This window comes from Diceros bicornis, chromosome 10 (assembly GCF_020826845.1).
Source record: "Diceros bicornis minor isolate mBicDic1 chromosome 10, mDicBic1.mat.cur, whole genome shotgun sequence".
Classification (NCBI taxonomy): domain Eukaryota; kingdom Metazoa; phylum Chordata; class Mammalia; order Perissodactyla; family Rhinocerotidae; genus Diceros; species Diceros bicornis.
In genome coordinates, this window is record NC_080749.1 from 66,566,275 (window position 1) to 66,591,733 (window position 25,459).

The window sequence follows — 25,459 nt, forward strand, 5'->3', positions numbered from 1 at the left end:
TCAGACAGGTTTTTGTAAAAAGAGCTCTTTGTATATCCTCGGAGATGAGGAGAATTCTTATATAAACTTTGTATGAGTAATTAACAGTAAAAACAAAAGACAAGTACAGCTGGGCAAGCTTCCTGTTCATAGAATCAAAAGAAGAAAAATGACTCTGGTGTTACATGAATACAAAGAAAGAAAAGTTTAATGTGCCCAAAATAAACTTTAATGAGAGAGAATTTTGAAGTTTGTGAGGAAACTGGATGTCCTCTGAAGAAGGAAGATCAAGAAGACAGCCATCAGAAACTGTCTGGAAACTGTCTGGAAATAGATGTGAGCAATAAGATAATTTTTGAAGAACACTTATTTCAGAAAAGGGAGCACTATCTGATTTATAGGGGGAATTTAATTTTAGTTTTGTTGTTATGTTTTGTTTGCTTTACTATGAGGTAATGGGTAGTACACAGAGAACTTCTAATGAAATAATGGAATGTTATGTATTGAATGGTTGTGTCCCCCAAAAATTCATATATTGAAGCCCTAACCCCCAATATGGCTCTGTTTAGAGATGAGGCTGCTAAGGAAGTAATGAAGGTTAAATGAGGTCATCAAGGTGGGGCCATGATCCAATAGGATTAGTATCCCTATGAGAAGAGACACCAGATAGCTCACTTGCTCTCTTTCCATGTGCCCAAAGAAGAGGTCATCTGAGCACACAGCAAGATGGCAGCTGCCTACAAGCCAAGAGATCAAGTCTCAGAATGAGACCTTGATCTTAACACCTTGCCGGCATCTTGGTCTTGCACTTTTCAGCTTCCAGAACTGTGAGAAATAAATTTCTGTTGATTAAACCACTCAGTCTATGGTATTTTTGTTATGGAGCCTGAGTAGACTAAGACATGGAGTAAACAATAAGAGACTAGGGATTAAATATATAAATGGATTTCCAGAAAATTTAAGACAATAATGAGGTGGAATATAATATATAGCCTGAGGTAAGATGAACAGGTCAAACGAAAGGTAAAAGGAACTTGTGAAGGACAAATTGAAACAGCAAAAATATTTAAGAAACACCCTAAAACAAAATTATATGATGAAAATATTTGGGTTTTCAGGAGGCCAAAGAAATGCCCTCTAGCTGGGTGACTGAGAAAAGAGAATGATATGGCAGTTAGAAACAATAGAACATCCATTCAACTTTGCTGAAAATGTGATCTAAGGGGTTTTACATACTCCTAGATCATCTGCAGGTGTGGTTCAGCATCCATGAATCTATTAAATCACAGAAATGATATGCAAAATCTTATATGCCTATAGTTGTAACTTGAAAAAACAAACAACTGGCATCTCCACTCCTTTCCCAGGCAAAAATTAATGAGAATGAAGGCTTTTTTCGACAGACTTCTATACTTAACTGGTGATGATTTCAATGCGTTTGCCCTTTTAAAGCCAAGAGAGCAACCAACCATCATCGGTTAAGTGGCTTGTTAATAAGCCCATTTCTTACACCTGGCATTCCAGCGGTGGCACATGTTTAAAGAAGAGAAAGTGAGAAAGGAAAAGGATTGATGATTCTTTGGGTGATAACGTCGTTCCACTCCCCGTTCCAATTACCATTTTCTGCTTATTTTATGGCAAAATACTTCAAAAATGTTCCAGGGCCAGCCTGGTGGTGTAGTGGTTAAGTTCGCGTGCTCCACTTCAGCAGCATGGGGTTTGCAGGTTCAGACCCCAGGCACGGATATATGCACTGCTTATCAAGCCATGCTGTGGCAGGCATCCCACATATAAAGTAGAGGAAGATGGGCACAGATGTTAGCCCAGGGCCAATCTTCCTCAGCAAAAAGAGGAGGATTGGCAACAGATGTTAGCTCAGGGCTGATCTTCCTTACCAAAAAAACAAAATTGTTCTATACACTTCCTCTTCCCCTGTTCTGTCTGTCCTCCTATTCATGTGTCATCACCATGGTTTTAATTATTAAGTTACGTAATATCTGTCAGGGCTCATCACCCACCCCTCTTGTTTAGAGCCTCCATGACTGTTTCTATTACTCCATATGATATTTAGAATTAGCATGTCTGGTTTCAAAATAATTACCAACTATTATTTTTATTTGGATCATATATACTTTATAATTTATTTAGGGGCAAGTTGACATCTTTACGATAATTTTTCTATTCAGGAACATCGTGTGTCTTTCCAGGAACTGATGTCTTCTGTTGTGACCATTACCAGTGTTTAAAATATATTTCATTTATTTCTTGTTTAATTTGTTCCTATATATTTTATCTTCTCTTGATGCCATTACAAATTTGCTCCTTTTTTATGCACTTCATCTTCTACCTGGTTTTTATATGTATGTGTGGGAAAGAGCAATTTGTGTACGTTTACTTTGTGTGTTGCTACATTTCTGAATTCTCCTACTGCTTAGATTTGCGTTCCAGGTGTGTCCATATCTGTCATCAGAAAACCTTGATAGTTTTCTCCTCCTTTCCAAATTTTTTACCTCTATTTTATTTAGTTTTATTTTGTTTGGCATTGTTGAATTTACATTGGCTGGTTCTTCTAGTTGGATATTAAATAATAGTGGTGATACATAAGCATTCACATCTTGATCCTGACTCTAGGGGCAAAGCTTCTAGTATTTTTCTATTGACATGATGCTGACTTTAGGACTGAGATATCTTTTATCATGTCAATAAAATGTTTGTAAATTCCTTATTTATTTTTACTTTTTAAAATTAAATACATAATTGAATTTTTCCAAGTGCTTCCCCACCATCTTTCATGACTATTTGCTGTTTTTCTCTTTAATTCTACCTACATGATGTATTAAGTTAATAGATTTCTGAATATTGATTCATCCTTGCATTCCTGAAATATGTCTTACTTGGTTATGAAATATCTTTTAATAAGCATTGAATTCTGTTTGCCAATATTTTACTTTAGTTTTTTGTCTATCAGTATTCATAAGATATTAATTGTACTTTTTTTGGTGCAATATTAGATTTTAAATTTGATGATATTCTCACTTCATAAAAGTAATTTGGAAGGTTTACTTTTCTAAATATGTTAACTATGTCTTTTGTTTCTTTTCGGATATTTTTGTTCACTTCATAACCGTCGAGAGAGGTGATGAAAGTCTATTACTCTTGTGTCTTTGTCTAGTTCTCCTTAAGTCTCCTGTAATTTCTACATTCATATATTCATAACTGCACAGATCTTCATAAGTATTATGCTTTCTTTGGGACTTGCACCCTTTAGCCTTATAAAGTGCCCTTCTTTTTCTCAATTAATACCTTTTTAAACAAACTAAATTCCTCCCTGGTATTAAGATCAGGACCATTGCTCTTTCATTTGTTTCTCTGGATTTGCCTAGTCGCCTACCCTTGCCCATTCTTGCATTTTCAAAGTTTCTGAATCACGTTTTTAGGTTTGTCTTTTTCTCCCTCAAAGAAATGGTTTTGCTTGCAATCCAATTTGAAAATCTGTTAATAAGTAAGTTAAGCCTTATGCTTATATATACCAGATGCATTGGATTTAATTCTGCCACATTATTTTTATGTCATGTTTCCTATTTTTTACGATGGTTCAAAAAGGTATTTTATGATAATCCATTTCTCTGATACCCACTGTAATGAGGATTTTGTCTCAACAACTCCACTGAAATTGCCTTTGGCAACGTCACTAATGACCCCTGTGTTGCCAAAAGCATTAATGAAATTCTCAGCATCATTTTGGCTGAAGCTCCAGCAGCACGTTACAAGGCTAGCTACTCTGTCTTTTTTGAAACAGTTTCTTCAATTGGCTTTTGGAATAACACTGTTGTTTGACGTTCCTTCTACCATACTGAATGCTCTGCCTTATCCTTCTTTGCTGGATTCTCTGTGATATCCTACCTACTTATATTGGGGGAAAGGACCCCAAAACTCTGAATTTCTTTTCTCCTCTATTTACTTTTATTTCCTGAGTGAATTCACCCAATTTTGATCTTTTCAGTGCTTTCAAGATATTGGCTACTCTCATGTTAATACCTCAAGCCCACACCTTTCTCCTGGTCTTCAGACTCATGGACGGAGCAGCCAACATCTCTACTTGGATACCCAATGGAATCCCAATCTTATCATGATCAACATTGTACTCCTGATTTCTCCAACCAATGTGTCCCTCTCTCATTTTTTCCTCTTAGTAAATAGTGAATGTGTCTTCATTCTCCCCAATGCTCAAGGAAAACAAGACAATGAAATAATACAAAATTGAAACCATCCTTGACTCTTAAATTTATGCCCAAGCAAAGAGCATATCCTATTGGCTCCAGTTCTATATATATCCAGAATCCTATGATTTCCCATGGCCTGCGCTACAAACACACTATTTTAAGCCACCAACCTCATCTATTGCCTGGGCAATTGCAATAGCCTCCTGACTGGTCTCCCTGATTCCACCCTGTTTCCACTCTGCTTTCACCCTCACCACTGTATAGTTTATTCTCCACTCATCAGTCAAAGTGAACTTTTTTTTTTTTTTTTTTTTGGTGAGGAGATCAGCCCTGTGCTAACATCTGCCAAACTTCCTATTTTTTTTTTTTTTGCTGAGGAAGACTGTCCCTGGGCTAACATCCATGCCCATCTTCCTCCACTTTGTATGGGATGCCGCCACAGCATGGCTTGCCAACCAGTGCGTCAGTGAGCGCCCGGGATCCGAACTGGCAAACCCCGGGCTGCAGCAGCGGAGCGCACGCACTTAACGGCTTGCGCCACCGGGCTGGCCCCTCAAAGTGAGCTTTTTAAAATGCATTTCACATGCCAGACTATTTCACTCCTCTTTCCCAAACCCTCCTGTCCTAGAGAATAAAAGTTAAAATCAACATCTTGGCTTTCAAGGCTCTAAATGATATGGTTACTGGTGACTTTCTGGTCCCATCTCTTTCCATTCCCCTCCCTCCACCCCACCATCTTCTTGAGGTTCCTCCAACTCTTAAGCACAATCCCACCACAGAAACTGTGTACTTACCGTTCATGGTGCCAGTAATGCCTCCCATCCCCAATAACCACACGGGTCTCTCACATATTTGCCCAAAGACACCCCATCAGAGAACCCTTCCTGATTACCTGATCTAAAATAATACTTCTCTTATACAATAGGTATTTGCTGAATGACGGAATGAATTCCTAGGTAGATCTGGGGTACAGGCAAGATTTTTATCTCTTATTCCACTATACTTTTATATACAAGAATAAAAGTGAAAGAAAAAAAAATAAATTCCCTGGTGTTTGAATTGAAATAAGTTGCTTATTTGCTGGGTGTATCTTGCTTTTGTGTAGCACGGATGTGCAGCCAGAAATACGGAGTTTGTGAAACTCTCTGAAATGGGCAGAGATGTAGCTCTATTGTTAATTTTGTAAATTTTTGGCCACACACATGAAAGCAGAGCATATGTTCTATGTGGGAACAAGATGAGATTGAGCTGACTTTCTGTCATCCTATTTATTCTATTTGAGTCCTTTCTTCCTTGCACACTGTAAGCTGCCATAAAGGTTTCCAGCTATTTAGCATACTATTTACAGCACTTTTGGAATATAGCATGAAGAATTTTGATCCAAGGGAGGTGTTGTCTCTGGGACAAAGTCTGGGACTTTTTCGATGTAGCCTCCAATTGGAACATAGAAACTTACATTTTGCACTCGGGAACATTGATACCAGATTTACTTCAACTCTTTTAATTCTACATATTTCTGTGAGCAATGTTGTAAAATTATTTGCATAGTTTGAATTGTGGCTTTCATTGGTTCAAAGCAAAGATGCATAATGCAAGGGTTTTAGTCCAGAAATGTCTGTTTGAAAGTAAGCTGAAACCTATTAGGTTGTAAAATATCATTTAGACAGTAGAATCTCTATGGAGGAACTCCATTTTATATTACAATGTACCTAGGACTGTGCTTTTTAAATAGTAGGTGCTCAATACACTTTGTCAAGTTAAGTTTATTTAACAACCTGATCTCTGTTTTAAGACATTAGTTTGATATTGTGAATTCAGTGGCATTTGTTAATATATATCACACTTAGTGATTTTCCACCAAATGACATAACTTCAGAGCTGATAGTCAGTGACTACACAATGGGTAGCATCTGTTCTCATACTTCAAACTTATAAATGTAGTCTAAGTCTCACAGGAATATGATTTTCTTATTGTGAAAGTAGTATATTAGATTTATTTAAGCCCTAAGACATAAAGCATTTCTGTATATACCTCATTAATAACTACGTGAAAGTCAATGGGCAAAGTAGGGAGAATAAGAGAAATAAAACTGCAAATGAGAAAGGTATGTTGCGTGTTGAAAACAAACACTATCATTATGCAGATGTCTGGAGATAAAGATAATATCCATTTTGTAGAGTTTTTAAAATAGTTCTTTAACAAATCTTCACACTTACTCTCTACATTTGGCTTTCACATCCCCACCTGGTTCCTCTTTCCACTTATATTTCTGTGAGTAAAAATTGTGAAAGACTTTAAAATGGTTAAATCTTTGAGAAGATTGAGAGTGTCACTTCTAGCGCAGCCTTCCAGGTTACCTCTGTTTTGTTTTGTTTTTGAGATATTCTATAATTATGTAAGTTGTCAAAATAGATAATAATGCAAATAATTCCTTCCACAGAAATGCAAATCCCTTAGGTCCAGTGGAATGCAATTGATTATTGCCCTTCGGTAGAGCTTTTTTTCATCTATTTGTGAATTCTTTTCAGCATTTTTTATCTGCCTGTATATGTGTGGTCTTTTGAATTCTCCTTTGAATGGTTGTGATATCTTACTGGTTTCTTCCTTAACTCACGAAAGAACTAAAATTCTTTAAGTATGTGGTACTATTATATTTTGAAGTGTGTATCTTCTTTTTGATTGAATAGATAACCAAGTATTGTTTTTCATCTCCCATAATCCTATTTTATCATGTCCAAATTTCCTTTGATATCTTACATTTTTTTTAATTTTAGCCTTCCCAAAAATCTTTTTCTATATATAAAAAAATAAAATTTCAGGACATATTTTATACTTAAACTATTATTGAAATTTCTCAAAAGGCCTTGAAAATCTCAAAGATTTGTTATTTCACCTTATAAAAAGCATGTTAGATACAATTAGTTTTGTTTGATGTATCAACATTGTAATAGTTATAGGGGAAGGGTTGTCAAATTAGAAGAGACAATCGTTCATCCTTAGGTTAAATTTCTATAGGTAAAATATTAATATGAGAATTTCAGAAATTGTATGCTTTATGGAAATTCCCTGGAAGTTTGTCATTGCACTTGATTTCCATAATATGTCTTGACCTTGGAGGAAACACTTATCAAAAATATGCCAAGTTGTGCTGTAGTTATCAGTGCCCTGGCAACACTTTGCCTAATGAGATTAGGCAACAATAAAGTGTTATCAGTCATAATTTCAGTTATTATTTAAACTGTTGTTTGGCCTCAGTCTTACTTCTTTTATTTGAATCTAGCATCTTCTAGACCAGTAGTTCTCAATTTAGGGTACACATTAGACTTACCCATGAAGTTTTAGAAAAATCCAGATATCTAGGCCTTATGCCAAATTTACTGAATCTCTTTGCTTGATGTTCTTGGTATAAAAATATATATCAGGATTACTATATCTCAGGATGTATTACATTTTGTCTCATTTTTTTTGGAAAGGCTTTATTATCCTTGTTTTTCTTGCCACAAAGATAACAACATTTCATTGTCAGTTGCATTATTCTTATTATGAACTCTCATTAGGACTTTCACTCAAAAATTATCGCTAATAAAATAACCACAGTCATTTTACATCTTTGTCATACACCTATTTTGTTTGCTTGTTTCACTCTTGCGCTTGCCTAAATGTTCTGCTATAATCTATAGACCAGAGTTTGTATCTTCGATACAGAAGGACAAACTCAGAAGCCCCTGGAAAAGAAATACACTAGATTCTTCAAATTACTGACACCTCAAAGAATAGATGTTTGAGTATACACTTAAACTTTCAGACCATACCAATGGAGTGAATCAGGATTTTGAGAACACTTTTTTAGTTGCACAAGAGACAGCTTCATGAGATTGCTAATCTGAGATCCAGCAGAACAACTAATTTCTTAGGAGTGAAAGAACTGATAAGGAAAATTTTATTATGGTTATTTTTGTGGAATATTTTTAATATTTTGCTTTTGGGCCGGCCCCGTGGCTTAGCGGTGAAGTGTGCGCGCTCTGCTGCTGGCCGCCCGGGTTCGGATCCTGGGCGCGCACCGACGCACTGCCTCTCCAGCCATGGTGAAGCTGTGTCCCACATACAGCAACTAGAAGGATATGCAGCTATGACATACAACTATCTACTGGGGCTTTGGGGGAAAAAATAAATAAATAAAATTAAAAAAAAAAGAGAAACATCATTTAAAAAAAAATTTTGCTTTAATATTCCATTTGCTCAATTTATAAGTAAACCTATTTTCTTTCATTTTAAGATATCTAACCCACAATTTTATAAACTTTATTTTTAAACTGAAATAAAACGTTTAAAAATAATAGTAGATTCTAACTGATCTCCCAGAATTTTAAGGAAAAAAACTTTATTAAGTGTTCTTACTTTCCATGGTAATATAATTATTTGCATTGTTTCAGTAAGAATGTACCCTCCTCCCTACCAGTATATAATTGAACAAATGGATTGTGTACTGAAAGACTTAACCTGAAGGGTAATATTTGAGAACGATGGTCATCAATTTATGGTCATGTGGGGGAAGAAAGTTTGACTGTTCTTGTGGAACAAATACCAACCAAGCCCTCCTAGGGGACCTGGCCTGATACTCAGCTTATGTGTCCCACCCAGGCTCATGGCTGGTAAGGAAGGTCAATTCTGGCATACCAGGAATCACATCAGATTTTGGGGACCTTGAGAAAAGAGGAATTCACCCAAATTTGTAGATACAGCAGGTAAAATTTGGGAGAGATATATTTTGGGGGCATGATTTATTAATCTCAAGATCTCAAAAAATACAGGCTTTTGAAAATCCAATCCAAGATTCCTTATAAATCTTCCAAGCAAATGTTAAGTTAGTGGCCTTAGTGGTTGTTCAATACTGTATGGTTAAGAAATCAGATAAATTAGATGAAATGGACACATTCTTAGAAAAACATAAACTACCAAAAGTGGCTCAAAAAAAATAGGCAAAGTTTGGTGTCAAGATTGTGGCATAGGCAGACTCTGAACTCACCTCCTCCCACAGACACAACAGATTTACGACTATTCTTGGAACAACTACCCCTGAGAGAGAACTGAAAACTGGATAAGAGGAACCCCTGCAATAAGCGACTGGCTTGACTGAGGTGGAAGAGGCAGAAATTCCCTTCTGGAGAGAAAAAAAGTCACTTTTACAAACCGCAGCACTTCATGGCCACCCGAGAGCAATCCAAAGGTAAGCAGCCTTCCCTGGAGGAGTGGGGGACCTAAGTGGGGAAGCATTGCTGCTACAAGCATTTTTCGGACCCAGCACAACTGAGACAAGTATCATAGTATCTGGCTTTGCTGGCTGCTAACAACAACGGGGAATACCCCTAGAAAAGCTATCGGATATAAGGGTAAAAACACCAGCTTTTAAAGGGCCCACATACAAATTCACCCATTTTGGAAAGCACCCTAAAATTACCAGAAAGAAAGGTGCACAGTCCTTTGGTGAAAAGAGGCTCACCTGATAGGTTCTGGGTGCATCTTAGTGAGAGATGAGACCTCTCCAGGGAATGAGACATTGGCAGCAGCCATTGTTGTGATCTGGTGCAGGAGTGCTGACACAGACACTGGCAGACACCATTGGAGTTCTTCCACTGGCCTCTCAGCCCAGGGTCTCAAGCACTGATTTAATCCAGTTCAGCCAGGGCCGGCAGCCTGCCCTAGGGACTGGCCTCACCCAACAGCAAGCCCTCAGGCAACTTGTGGGCCTGTGTAGGCTAGGTGCCTAGATTCTCTGCAACTGGGTAAGTGGGTCCACCTTTGTGGGGCAGGGCATGCATGAGGAATGGGTGGAGTGTGTGGGGCATTGGTGGAGTGTGTGGGGGCCCTGCAGTGAGACTATTGGTTCTGTTTCAGGGGGTTTGGGCATGTGCACAGGGCAGAACTGAGTTGACAGTGTGTGTAGCCCTGTGGCTGGTGGGGGCTTATCAGCTGCAGAAGACTTTTGCTTCTCAAACAGCCACATAGGGGATCGACCCCATCTTCCAAAGCCTGAAGCAATTAGGTGCTCCCCTGCCTGGGCCCAGCCCTATCCAGCTGCAAACCTGAGAGAGCTGACGAGGGCCTTATAGGCCAGAGGGAGGCCTACAGCAATTGTAAGCCCCTGAGCCTAACAACCAGCCACACTGGGGACCTACTCACTTAACAGAAAAACTGCAACAGATATGTGCTGTTAGACCTTGCAGCCAACTGTGCTGGGGCTCCACACACCCAATAAGCAGACAGAAGTGTCCATAGCAGCCACACACAGCTGAGCATTACAACCAGTGGGCCATGTGGACAGCTCAGCCTCCCTGGGCACCTACAGCAAGAGCAACCCTGCCACAATAGAAGGACACATGTAGCCCATATGGGGGTCACTCCTGGAACATTTGGAACTGATGATGAGTAAAGCACAATACTGGGCCTCATAAGGCATCTCCTACATAAGACCAAGATCAGGAGATGTAGCTGAGCTATCTAATACAAAGATAGAAACACAGAGAAAGAGGCAAAATGAGGCAGCAAAGGAATACGTTCAAGTAAGGGAACAGGAAAAAAACCCAGAAAAAGAACTAAATGAAACAGAAATGAGCAATATACCTGAAAAAGAGTTCAAACAAAAAGTCATAAGGATGCTCACTGATCTTGGGAGAATGGGGGACAAAGAATCTATTTGAAGAAATAATAGCCAAAAAATTCCTAACCTAAGGAAGGACACAAATATCCAGGTACAGGAAGCACAGAGAGCACCAAAAAACCCAAAGAGGCCCACACCAAGGCACATCATAATTAAAATGTCCAGAATTAAAGAGAAAGAGAGAATCCTAAAAGCTGCAAGAGAAAGGCAACTAGTTACGTACAAAGGAAACCCTATAAGGCTAACAGCTGACTTCTCAGCAGAAACTTTACAGACTAGAAGAGAGTGTCATGATATATTTAAAGTGCTAAAAGGAAAAAACCTACAGCCAAGAATACTCTACCTGGCAAAGTTATCATTCAGAATGGAAGGAGAGATAAAGAGTTACCCAGACAAGCAAAAATTAAAGGAGTTTATTATCAAGAAACCAGTCCTACAAGAAATGCTAAAGAGACTTATTTAAGGGGGAAGGGGAAGACCACAAATAGGAAAAAGTTATCTATTTCCATGACAAGAGGTAATGGATACAAATGCACAAAAAAGAGGTTAGATATGATATAAAAAACATAAAATATAGGAGGAGAGGAGTAAAAGAGTAGAGCTTTTAGAAAGAAGTCAAACTAAAGAGACCATCAACTTAATATAGATTGCTGTATACGTAGGTTATTATACATGAACCTCACGGTAATCACAAACGAGAAACCTATAATAAATACACGAAAAAACTAAGAGAAAGGAACCCAAACATAATACTAAAGAAAGCCATCAAACCACAAGGGAAGAGAGCAAGAGAAGAAGAAAGGAACAGAGACAAACTAGTAAAACAACCAGAAAAAAAGTAATAAAATGGCAATAAGTACATACTTGTCAATAGCGACTTTAAATGTCAATGGACTAAATGCTTCAATCAAAAGGCATAAGGTGGTCGATTGTATTAAAAAACAAGACCCATATATAAATGCTGCATACAAAAGACATACTTCAGACCTAAAGACACTCACAAACTGAAAGTGAAGGGATGGAAAAAGATACTCTATGCAAATGGCAATGAAAAGAAAGCTGGGGTAGCAATACTTATATCAGACAAAATAGACTTTAAAACAAAAACTGTAACAAGAGACAAAGAAGGGCATTACATAATGATCAAGGGAACAATCCAATAAGAGGATATAACACTTGTAAATATCTACACACCCAAGGTAGGTGCACCTAAAAATATAAAGCAATTATTAACAGACATAACAGGAGAAATAGACAATAACGCAATAATAGTAGGGGACGTTAACACTCCACTTACACCAATGGATCGATCATCCAAACAGAAGATCAATAAGGAAACAGTGGTCTTAAATGACACACTAGACCAGATGGACTTAGTAGATATATATAGAACATTCCACCCAAAAACTGAAAAATATACATTCTTTTCAAATGCACATGGAACATTTCCCAGGATTGATCACATATTAGGCCACAAAAACAAGTCTCCATAAATATAAGAAGATTGAAATAATACCAAGCATCTTTTCTGACCACAACAGTACGTAACTAGAAATCAACTACAGGAAGAAAATCAGAAAAGCCACAAAATGTGTGGAGATTAAACAAAATACTACTGAACAGTGACTGGGTCAAGGAAGAAGTCAAAGGAGAAATCAAAAAATACCTGGAGACAAAAGAAAATGAAAATACAACATGCCAGAACTTATGGGATACAGCAAAAGCAATTCTAAGAGGGAAGTTTGTAGTAATACAGCCCAACCTCAATAAACAAGAAAAATCTCAAATAAACAATCTAACAATGCATCTAAAGCAACTGGAAAAAGACCAAACAAAGCCCCAAATCAGTAGAAGGAGGGAAATAATAAAAATCAGAGGAGAAATAAATGAAATAGACACTAAAAACATACCAAAATAATCGATGAAACGAAGAGATGGTTCTTTGAAAAGATAAACCAAATTGACAAACCTTTAGCTAGGGTCACCAAGAAAAAAAGAGAGAAGGCTCAAATAAGTAAAATCGGAAATGAAAGAGGAGAAATTATAATGGACACCTCAGAAATACAAACGATTATAAGAGAATACTATGAAAAGCTACATGTCAACAAATTCGACAATGTGGAAGAAATGGATAAATTCTTAGAATCATACAACCTTCCAAAACTGGATCAAAAAGAAACGGAGAATTTGAATAGACCAATCACCAGTAAGGAGATCAAAACAGCAATCAAAAACCTCCCGAAAAATAAAAGTCCAAGACCAGAGACAGCTTCCCTGGTGAATTCTACCAAACATTCAAGGAAGATTTAATACCTATCCTTCTCAAACTCTTCCAAAAATTGAAGAGGAACGGAAGCTTCCTACCTCATTCACAAAGTCAACATTGCCCTGATACCAAAACTAGACAAGGACAACCTCCCAAAAAGAAAATTACAGGCCAATATCAGTGATGAACATTGACGCAAAAATCCTCAACAAAATACTACCAAATCAAATAGAACAATACATTAAAAAGATCATTACATCATGATCAAGTGGGATTTATTCCAGGGATGCAGGGATGACTCAACATCCACAAATCAATCAACTTGATACAGCAAATTAACAAAATGAAGAATTAAAATCACATGATCATCTCAATAGATGCAGAGAAAGCATTTGACAAGATCCAACTTTGATTTATGATAAAAACTCCAACAAAATAGGTATAGAAGGAAAGTACCTCAACACGATAAAGGCCATATATGACAAACCCACAGCCAACATCATATTCAATGGGGAAAAACTGAAAGCCATCCCTCTGAGAACAAGAACAAGACAAGGATGCCCACTCTCGCCACTCTTATTCAACATAGTATTGGAAGTTCTGTCCCGAGCAATTAGGCAAGAAAAAGGAATAAAAGGAATCCAAATAGGCAATGAAGAAGTGAAACTCTCGTTGTTTGCAGATGACATGATTTTATATACAGAAAACCCTAAAGAATCCACCAAAAAACTATTATAAATAATAAATGAGCACAGTAAAGTTGCAGGATATAAAATCAACGTACAAAAATCAGTTGCGTTTCTATACACTAACAATGATGCAGCAGGAAGAGAAATTAAGAATACAATCCCATTCACAATTCCAACAAAAAGAATAAAATACCTAGGAATAAACTTAACCAAAGAAGTGAAAGATCTGTACACTGAAAACTATAGAACATAGTTGAAAGAAATTGAGGACGACACAAAGAAAGGGAAAGATATTCCTTGCCTCTGGATTGGAAGAATTAACATAGTTAAGATGCCCATACTTCCTAGAGCAATCTATAGATTCAATGCAATCCCTATCAAAATTCCAACAACATTTTTCACAAAAATAGAAGAAAAAAGCCAAAATTCATATGGAAAAACAAAAGACCCCGAGTAGCCAAAGGAATCCTGAGAAAAAAGAACAAAGCTGGAGGTATCACATTCTGCATCACACTTTGATTTCAAAATATACTGCAAAGCTATAGTAACCAAAACAGCATGGTACTGACACAAAAACAGATACACAGATCAATGGAATGAATTGAGAGCCCAGAAGTAAACCCACACATCTATGGACAGCTAATTTTTGACAAAGGAGCCAAGAACATACAGTGGAGAATGGAAAGTCTCTTCAATAAATTGTGTTGGGAAAACTGGACAGACACATGCAAAAGAATGAAAGTAGATCATTATCTTACACCACACACAAAAATCAACTCAAAGTGGATTAAATACTTGAATGTAAGACCTGAAAGCATGAAACTTCTAGGACAAAACATAGGCAGTAAACTCTTAGACATGGGTCTTAGCAACATATTTTCAAGTACCATTCCTGCCTGGGCAAGGAAAACGATAGAGAAAATAAACAAATGGGACTACATTAAACTAAAAAGCTTCTGCACAGCAAAGGAAACCATCAACAAGATGAAAAGACAACCTAACAATTGGGAGAAGGTATTTGCAAACCATATATCTGATAAGGGGTTAATCTCCAAAATATATAAAGAACTCATACATAGCAACAACAGAAAAAACTAACAACCCAATTGAAAAATGGGCAAAAGATCCAAACAGATATTTCTCCAAAGAAGATATACAGATGGCCAACAGGCACGTGAAAAGGTGTTCAACATCATTAACTATCAGGGAAATGCAAATCAAAACTACAGTGAGCTATCACTTCACTCTCGTCAGAACAGCTATAATTAACAAGACAGGAAAGTGTTGGAGAGGATGTAGAGAGAAGGGAACTCTCATACACTGCTGGTGGGATTGCAAACTGGTGCAGCCATTATCAAAAACAGTATGGAGATTCCTCAAAAAATTAAGGATAGAACTACCATAGGATCCAGTGATTCCACTGCTGGGTATTTATCCAAAGAATATGGAAATATGACTGTGTAAAGATACATGCACCCCTGTGTTCATTGCAGCGTTATTTACAATAGCTAAGACTTGGAAGCAACCTAGGTGCCCATCAAGGGACCAATGGATAAAGAAGATGTGGTATATGTACACAATGGAATACTACTCAGCCATAAGAAATGATGAAATCCAGCCATTTGTGACAACATGGATGGACCTTGAGGGTATTATGCAAAGTGAAATAAGTCAGAGGGAGAAAGTCAAATACCATATGATCTCACTCATAAGTAGAAGATAAAAACAACAACAATCACATAGAGACAGAGATTGGATTGGTGGTTACCAGAGGAGAAGGGGGGAGAGAGAGGTGAAAGGGATGATTAGGCACATGTGTGTGGTGGTGGATTGTAATTAGTCTTTGGGTGGTGAACGTGATGTAATCTATGCAGAACTAGAAGTATAATGATGTACACCTGAAATTTATATACTCTATAAACCAATGTTACTGCAATAAAAAAAGGCAATCTGAATAGACCTATACCAAGTGAAGACATTGAATCAGTAATCAAAAAAAACTATCCACATCTGGTCCATATCCAGAGAGCTTCACAACTGAGTTTCACCGAACGTTCAAAAAAGAATTAATATGTTAATTCTTCAAAGAATTCTTCACAAACTCTTCTAAAACGTAGAATAGGAGGGAATAATCCCCAAATCATTCTATGAGGCTGGTGTTACCCTGATACCAAAAGCAGACAAAGACATCATGAGAAATGAATACTACAGACCAATATCTCTTATGAATATGAGAGATGCAAAATTCTTCAACAAAATGCTAGCAAACTGAATTCAGCAACATAAAACAAGGATTAGACACCATGACCAAGAAGGATTTATTCCAGGGATTCAAGATTGTTTTAACATCTGGAAATTAATTAATGTAATACATCATATCAATAGAATATAAAATAAAAATTGCACGATCACCTCGATAGATGCAGAAAAAGCGCTTGACAAAAATCCAATACCCTTTCATGACAAAAGCAGTCAGCAAACCAGGAATAGAAGGGAACTTCCTCAACTTGATAAAAGGTATATACAAAAAAATCCAGTTAACATACTTAATGATGCAAGACTGGATGCTTTCCCCTAAGATCAGGAACAATGATGTATACTCTTGCCGCTTCTATTCAACACTTTACCGGAGGGTCTAGCTACAACATGGAGACAACAAAGAAATAGAAGGCATTCACATTCAAAAGGAAGAAATAAAACTATCTCTACTTGCAGATAGCGTGATCTTTCATACAGAAAATTGTAAAGAATCTACTAAAATATATTAAAACTAATAAATGTGGTCAGCAAGTTTGCAGGATAGAAGATTGATACTCAAAAGTCAATTTTATTTCTATACACTTGTAATAGGCAATCAAAAAGTGAAATTAAAAAAAAAATTCCACTCATAATAGTATCAAAAAAATAAAATGCTTAGAAATAAATTTAACAAATGAAGTGCAAAACTTATACTCTGAAAACTACAAAACATTATTGAAAATAAAGATTTAAGTAAGTGTAGTCATCCCATGTTCATGAATCGGAAGGTGTAATAACATTTAACATTAAAGTGGCAGTACACCCCAAGTTATCTACAGATTCAGTGCAATCTCTATCAGAATCTCAACAGACTTATTGTACAAATTGACAAGCACATTCTAAAATGCATATGGTGTTGCAAGAGATCTAGTATAGCCAAAACAATTGTGAAAAAGAAGAATAAAGTAGAATAACTCATTTCCTGATTTCCAAACTTACTACAAAGGAAAGGTAATCAAGACAGTGTGGTTTGGGCACAAAGATAGATAGAATAGAAGTTAGAGGTCAGTTGATTTTCGATAAGGATACCAAGACAAGGATATTTTTCAATGGAGAAAAATAATCTTTTCAGCAAATAGTGCTGCGACAGATGGCCACATGCAGAAAATGAAATTGGACCCTTACCTCACACCATTTACAAAAATTAACTCAAAATGGACAAAAGACTAAGTATAAGAGCAAAAACTATCAATTCCTTAGAAGAAACCATAGGGGTAGGTCTTCATGATCTTGAATCTGGCAAAGGATTCTTAGATATGACACAAAAGCATAAGCAACAAAAGAAAAAAAAATAGATAAGCTGTACTTCATCAAAATGATAAACTTTTGGGGCCAGCCCAGTGGTGCGGCAGTTAAGCATGCGCACTCCACTTTGGCAGCCCCAGGTTCACAGGTTTGGATCCCGGGCGTGCACCGACGCACCGCTGCTCAAGCCATGCTGTGGCCGCATCCCGTATAAAGTAGAGGAACATGGGCACAGGTGTTAGCCCAGGGCCAGTCTTCCTCAGCAAAAAGAGGAGGACTGGCAATGGATTTTAGCTCAGGGCTAATCTTCCTCACACACACACACACACACACGCAAATGGACAAAAATCTTCCTCACATACACACACATACACACAAAAATATCTGAATAGCCATTTCTCCAAAGAAGATATACAAAGTGACTAATAAACACATGAATAAAGCTCAACATCATAAACCATCAAAAAATGAAAATTAAAACTACAGATACCACTTCACACCCACTAGAATGGCTAAAATAAAAAAGACAGATAATAAGTGTTGGAGAGCATCTGGAGAAATTAAAGCCTTCATACACTGTTAGTGGGAACATAAAGTGTTTGGAAAATAATCTGGGAGTTCCTCAAACAAAAACATTTAACACATGACCCAGACTTTCCACTCCTGGGTATATACCCAAGTGAAATTAAAGTATATGTCCAAACAAAAACTTGTACACAAATGTTTATAGCAGCATTATTCATAATATCCAAAAAATGGAAACAACACAAATGTCCATCAACAGAAAAATGGATAAACAAAATGTGATGTATCCATATAATAGAATAATTCAGGTATAAAAAGGAATGAATTACTGATACATGCTAAAACATGGATGAACCTTGAAAACATTATAAGTGAAAGAAGTCAGTCACAAAGACCACATTCTATATGATTCTTTTCGTATGAAAGTTCAGAATAGGGAAGTCTATCGAGACAGAAAGTAGGTTAGTGGTGCTTAGAGCTGGGGTGGGAGCAGGGATGGGAGGATAAAGGGATGACAGCTAAAGGGTACATGATTTCTTCTTGAGGTCACGAAAATGTAATAAAATTGACTAAGGTGATGGTAACACATGTCTTTGAATATATGAAAATATACTATACTAATATAATATACTAAAAGCTACTTTAAATGAGTGAATTATATGGTATGTGAAATATATCTCAATGTAGCTGTTAAAAAATGCAATATAGTTGTAGATTTGTGAAATAAACTTAAGGAAATCTATATTGTAAATTAATGCTCTTGCACACCTATGTAAATAACCAGGTCAAACTTTATGAGACCAGCCTTATTTTTAATGAAGAATATTTATTCTTTGAAATTATTATAATCACAAGGGAGATAGTAAGAAAAAAAGCAAATCCTTTGAAATGGGTGTATATATATATATATACCTCCATTCCCTCTTCATATATATATTAGATTATTATATATATATGTGTATGTGCGTGCATCTGTCTCTCTCTCTATATATATACATATATACACGTACATACAAAAGAGTATCATGTATGTAATATATTGTTCTCTCATTACACATGTAAGATATAAGTTCAAGTTGTTAGAGTGTCCTTTCTAGTGCTTTCTAGTGTGCCCTTCTGGGTTATCTTCACCTTTCACTATTTTGAGATATTTTACAGATATGTTACTTGCAGAAAAAGTGATAATAACGTACATTATTCTTGGTCATGGAAATACAGGTTATTCAACGGAATGCAACTGATTATTGCCCTGAGGATAGAACTGTTTTGCAGCTATTTATAAATTCATTTTGTCATTTCTTATGTTCTGTTATGTGTGATGTTTTGAATTCTCCTTTGAATGGTTGTAACATCTTACTGGTTCCCTCACTAATAAATAAATTAAAATCTGTGATATGTTTTCATTTTATATTTGTGTGAGTCACAATTATGTCCTTTATTTTTTTTATTGAGGTAACATTAGTTTATAGCATTATGTAAATTTCAGGTCTACATCATTGTATTTTGACTTCTGTACAGACTATGTTGTGTTTACCACCCAAAGTCTAATTGCCATCGTTTACCATATGAATGTGCCCCTTTACCCCTTTCTCCTTTCCCTCACTCCCTTCCCCTCTTGTAACCACCAATCTGTTCTCTGTATCTATATGTTTGTGTGTTGTTGTTGTGGTTATTTTTTTATCTTCCATATATGAGTGAAATCATAAGGTATGCCCTCTTTTAAAAATTATCTTTAAGTAGTTCTTTTCCTTCTTCTTTTTGCTATTCAGTACAAAACTACACAATGGAATGTAATGGAGAAAGGAGACAAATCCCTGTACCTTTTCCTGTTTCTGGGGATCCTTTCCTTTCTTTCAGCCTAGGAAGGAATTTGCACACATTGTATTTATTTGGAATCTTCTAGCTCAAAAAACAAATTCATAACTGTTTAAAAATTGGTTTATGGTGGGGCCGGCCTGGTGGCGTAGCGGTTGTGTTCACGTGATCCGTTTTGGCGGCCCCAGGTTCACAGGTTCGGATCCCAGGCGCAGACCTACGCACCACTCATCAAGCCATGCTGTGGCGGCATCCCACATACAAAATAGAGGAAGTTTTGGGCACAGATTTTGGCTCAGGGCTAATCTTCCTCAGCAAAAAGAGGAACATTGGCAACGGATGTTATCTCAGGGCCAATCTTCCTCACACACACAAAAAATTGGTTTATGGAAAGATCTACAGGTTTATTGATGACTTCTAAGGGGGTTAACAGAGATATAATCATTGATTTTAAGAACTATTCCACTGATTACTGTAAACAATTATGTTTATAAATTAGATTCTTCAGTACTCCAGTAAAAACGGGTGAAAATCAACTTTAACTCATAACTTTAATATTTTCATACAATCAAAAAATAAAGATATACATTAAGTAGGCATAACATGAGTTGTTTTAATTGACCAGAATATATTGGGTATGTTTTGCAGATAAAAGATGTGGTAGTTTCTATTAGCAGATTAAAACCAAGAGAAAATTAAAATAAATTCACATTAAAAAATTATTAAGTAATAAATATAGCACTACAGCTACCATTTATTCTATGTTACATTTGAACAAACACTAAATTCCAGAATGGATATTTTATGAATAAATGTACTGGAAAATAAGTTTATAACATAAAAAATGACAGATTAGAATTTTCAAAAATTAAAATGTGACTTATACAAGTACTTGCAGAAAAATAGCAGATCTACATTTTAAAAGTTAGAAATTCCTCAAATTAGTTTTTAGATCCCAAAGAAGTTTGCTTTTAAAAATGTTGATTGTACCTATTCTTCATGAGTAAGATACAAAGGACATGTTAATTAGCACTTCAGCTTTACAGAAGACTAATTTTTAAAAATATAACCCCTAAAAAATATGAGTTCGAAATTAACACTAGTTAATCATGGGCTGCCTACACCTGAAGACTGCACAATAGGTGAATCTTGGCCATAAAGGAAATCTGACCTAAAATTAATATGAGCACAATAAAAAAATTCTTGAAAACTACAATATAATTTTAATATAATGATAGCTGATAATTTGACATTTTCTACTGTCATCACTTGATAATTTGTCTGGAAGAATGCTGAAATATGTGAACAGCATCAGCAAAGGATTTGAATCTGTGTCTTTGAATAATAAATAGAAAAAAAATGAATTTATTTAAAGGAATTTTTGTATAATTTAGGCAGTAGAAAGTCCAGAACAGCTCGCATTCCTTTTTATGACAGCTTGCTATGAAAGTCACAAATTTGAAACTAACTTAATAAAACCTTTACATGTATAGAGATAAATTATAAATGTATTGACCAGGACATTTAATGTGTTAATTCTTACTAATTGAGATAATTTTCCTGGACAATTTCAAATGATTTCCGAACTCACCATCTATTGACAGCTTAAGAAACAACCTATGAGGACTAAGTCACTAGTTTAATCCATTTTAAGCAGATTGACACACTGCAAAAACACATACACATAATGACTTCTCATAAAAGTCCAAAACTGACTTTTACTAATTGAAGGCATTTTTGCTTTTTAGAAATTTCAGTGGAAAATAAAATTAGGGAAACTGAATCCCATTTAAATGTCACTTTAATTCATTGGCAAGATGTTCTTCACCTTAATTTAATTATACCATAAATGTTTGACAACAATTCTTCCTCAATGATGTATTCAAGTCTTTCACGGATTTGTATTATCACATATAGTAGCTCTGTTAAAATATTAAAACATTGTATATAATATATATTGTATTCCCCTAGTTTTTTTAAAATAGTCTGAAACATTTCCAAAGCCATATATCTTCATATAGTAAAAGTCAGAAAAGTAATAATTTTAATGGGGTAAAAACCATAAGAGTAGTGGATTGGCACTTATTACAGTAGGAGTGGTTTACATTTTCTGTATTAGAATACAAGTTCATCGTCAAAGTAAAAGGAGAAATATGTCAAACATACCTATTCTCACGGTATGAATCATCAAAGCTAATATATTCAATAAAACAATGGCCTTGAGATTTTTTTAAATAAATATTTTATATCTTATCCTAGATATTTCTGATATCTTAGTTTTTAAACAAACTCCTGATGCTGGCGTCTGGTTGTCTTTAAAATATTTACCAAATATAGAATTCCAGACTCTATTTTATTATAAAATCAGCCCAGACGTAGTATCAGATATTAACATGCATACATCGTTACATTATGTATTTGTTTTTAAAAATCTTACCTAGATTGTACGTATCTGATTTGAGACTGTAAAATAGAATAACAGAGTATTTACAAGCTCGTTTTTCACAACAATTTTTTTTACAAACTTCCAAAAAAATAAGAAATCCTTCATTGATTTCCTTCATGTAAAATATTTGCTAATTTGTCTACACAGTAGAAATGGAAGGGGCAAAGTTTCTATTTACAGATATAGGGAAACTGATTCCCTCCCACTTGTGTAGTAAGATAGGAGAGTAGCTGACAAGGTGTTTTGTAGTCTCAACCAAGGTGTCTCCCTAATGATACCAAAGTAGAATTGCATATTACACATACTATTCATCAACTCTCCAAAGCAGATATGACACAGGGTGTAACTGTGATAGATCAGCAAATGAGTAGCCAATAGCAATTCTGCGCAGTTGCCTTTCTTGGGGAGAAGAGGGTGAGCCAACAGGAATAATTAACTCTTTATCTGGTCCATTTGAAAAGGTAGACACAAAAAGGGCTAGAATACTCTCTAGGCAAAAAAAATCAAATGCACCGATGAAAATGGGATAAAAATTTTAAAAACAAACGAATGAAAAGCTAATTTTCCCTCCAAGTCTATAGGCTTTAGCTAGGTCACTTTAAGCAACAAGAGTAGAGTCATGCCCAATGTGTCTATGAACTTTTACAGTCTTATTCATTTGTGAATTCATGCAGCAGTGTGCTGGAACTGGCTCACACGAGGCTGCAAGAGTTGATTGTGCTCATATTTTCCCAATTCCACATTCAGTAATGTCATGTTAGTAGCTTGAAATCAGCCATGGTAGGAGTATTTACACCATAGAAACTGGCAAATATTACAAATCAGGGTTTTTTTTTTCCTCACAGAGCTAGTTGTTAAACATTATCGACACACTACTGAATTCATGTGAGGATTTTCTTTGTGCCATTCAAGAAATTCTTTTAATATTGAAGTCTTCTGGTTGTAAAGTCATGGATCCAGGTCTTTGAGTTACTAGTGGCACAAAATAGTTAAGCAATACTCCCTCCATTATCAATTATATAACTTTTCTGATTTTAAGATAATACTTTCCATATCATGAATGCTTTTTCCATTTAAGTGTTCGCTAGGACAGTCATGACTGTAACCTGTACCATCACTGATTGTTGACACTGTGTAAGATGCAGTACGGAGGACATCTGGATGGGAAAAGCTGTTTCCAAATTGGATTTTGTATTGATTCCAGTTTCTTCTCAAAATTGCTTGAACCTATCAATGAAAAAGAAATAGAAAGGCCAAGAGCAATCCATTAATTGAAACCAAGATATTGTATTTAAAAGTATAATAAATTATGTAGAAAAGCTTTCTTTTCCAAAAAAAAGAAGTTAATTAGCACTGAAGTTAATTAGCAAATAATATTGCTTTATTTTCTTACTTAATTTAAAAAATTAAATTGAGTAAACCATCTTTACATTAGGGAATTCATTGCAATTACTCTGTACTTTTAGATTCGATGAATATTTTTCTTTCCATGCCTTATCTTTGAAGCTTTAATAATGCATAAGAATGTATCGTTTTTGAACAAATAGTTAATCCAGACCCCTCACTTACAAGTTTGCATGCACAACATTTAGTTTTATGCCAAAATCTTCATTAATAGAATGAGAAGATAATGAGTGATGCCCCTTTGCCTGGATGAAGTTGAAGTTTATTGACGTTTCCTTGTTCTCTGCCTGGGGCTAGAGATCAAACTCAGGTAGGCTATAGAGAGTGACTTTGGTTTTAACTGAACATAAGGCACCAAGGTGATTTTCACCATATGGAGTCAGTGAGAACAAATAAGAATATTCAAATATATCTCCAGCTTGATCACCTGGACATTTCCAGATGTCTGATGAGTGAGCAGACCAGCTTGGGGCTGTCAGCTTCTAGATTCGGAATGTATTAGTCACATCCCTGTAACCTGATTTATGTCTTCCCAAAGCATGTATAACTTTGAATTGTCTTCCTCAAGCTCTCTACTGCTCTTTGACCCTTTGATTTCAAAGGAAATCTGAGCATCTAAAAGCAATTTTCCAGTAACTCATACTACAAAGATACAGAATGATTGTTTAACTTTCTGCTAATTATATAGAATTCCTCAACTTTTTATTCACTTTATTCATGTGTATACATCAATATTAAACTTTAAAATAGGGCTGGCTTATTTAAGTCTTTGTTTTCCTGCCAAACAGATCAAGAAAACTTACTTCTCCAAATTACAAAAAATCTATAGCAAACACGTCTTCCCAGGATGTCACAGCACCGTGGGAGACTTGCAAGTCTTGTTAGACTCTCCTATATTCTGTTACTTAAAAGGAACACAATGTTTTACTGTCTCATTTCATGTTTTTTCATGTAGGAAAACGAAAGAAACAAATATAAAGTCAATGAGTTTCTGTAGTTAGAATTCGAAATGAGTTATTAGAATTTCCAGGTAGCTTTTTTCTACCCTATAATTAAAAAATTATGTAATTAGAAATACAATAAATTGTTTTACAAGTTATATTATTACGAAATTCAGAACTTCAGGACTTTCAAGCTTATTTCTATATCTGAAGGAAATAATTTATATTTATGTAAATTTTCTTTGAACAAAGCACTTATAGGACAATAAATATATTTATCTTACAAAAAATTATATTTTGTTTCCCTCATGGTTTAGTAATGTATTTCTAAATTTTGCAATTAGCATATATAAATTAATGTAATTTAAAAATAATATCTGCATATGTAATAACTTTAAGAACATAAGCAAATGACAAATGGAATGGCTTTAGAGTGTCACTTTTAAATACATATTCAGAGATTTAAAACAAAAATTACTTTTGGCAAATTTTCTCAATATTTCTGATGGGAATTGGTTTTGATCCTGATTTTTATGCTAAATTAATTTCTCCTCACTTTGTTACTAAATGCTGGACTGACTGAATACATACACTATATAGTTTCCTGTTGAAAGGAAGAGGAATGTAGCTCTCTAGAGAAGATTCTACGTAAATGTTGGGAAGAAGCTGGCAGGAAGAAATATCTTAGCCATGAATGTAATACTTACAGTTTTAAAAATGAAAGCTTTAATTCAATTCTAAAAGCCAAAATGGCTTTTGAAATATCTGTTTGCTCTTGAAATATCTGCTTTGATTAAAATCATCGCCCTATTTCTTTCTTGCAAATAAATCATCAGAAAAACCATGGAAAGCCAACGTCCTGAACTGTGGGAACTTATTGACTGAAGTTAAAAAGAAATCTAAGACCCATAGACCTTGCAGACGTCTGTTTGTTTATATTATTCTCTATACGGATGTTATGTTTTTCAT

At 35.5% G+C, this 25,459-nt stretch overlaps 1 protein-coding gene across 2 annotated transcripts in view; it reads right to left on the reverse strand.

Annotated features, from left to right (window-relative positions):
• Nucleotides 1-20,230: 20,230 nt before the first annotated feature.
• Nucleotides 20,231-25,459, reverse strand: part of CALCRL (calcitonin receptor like receptor) — a 102,657-nt gene continuing 97,428 nt past the window's right edge. For both annotated transcript variants that reach the window (XM_058549389.1, XM_058549388.1), the window contains one exon: nucleotides 20,231-23,372. In XM_058549389.1, the coding sequence (XP_058405372.1) occupies nucleotides 23,157-23,372 (216 nt within the window). In that variant the 3' untranslated portion in view covers nucleotides 20,231-23,156. The remainder of the gene's footprint in view (nucleotides 23,373-25,459) is intronic.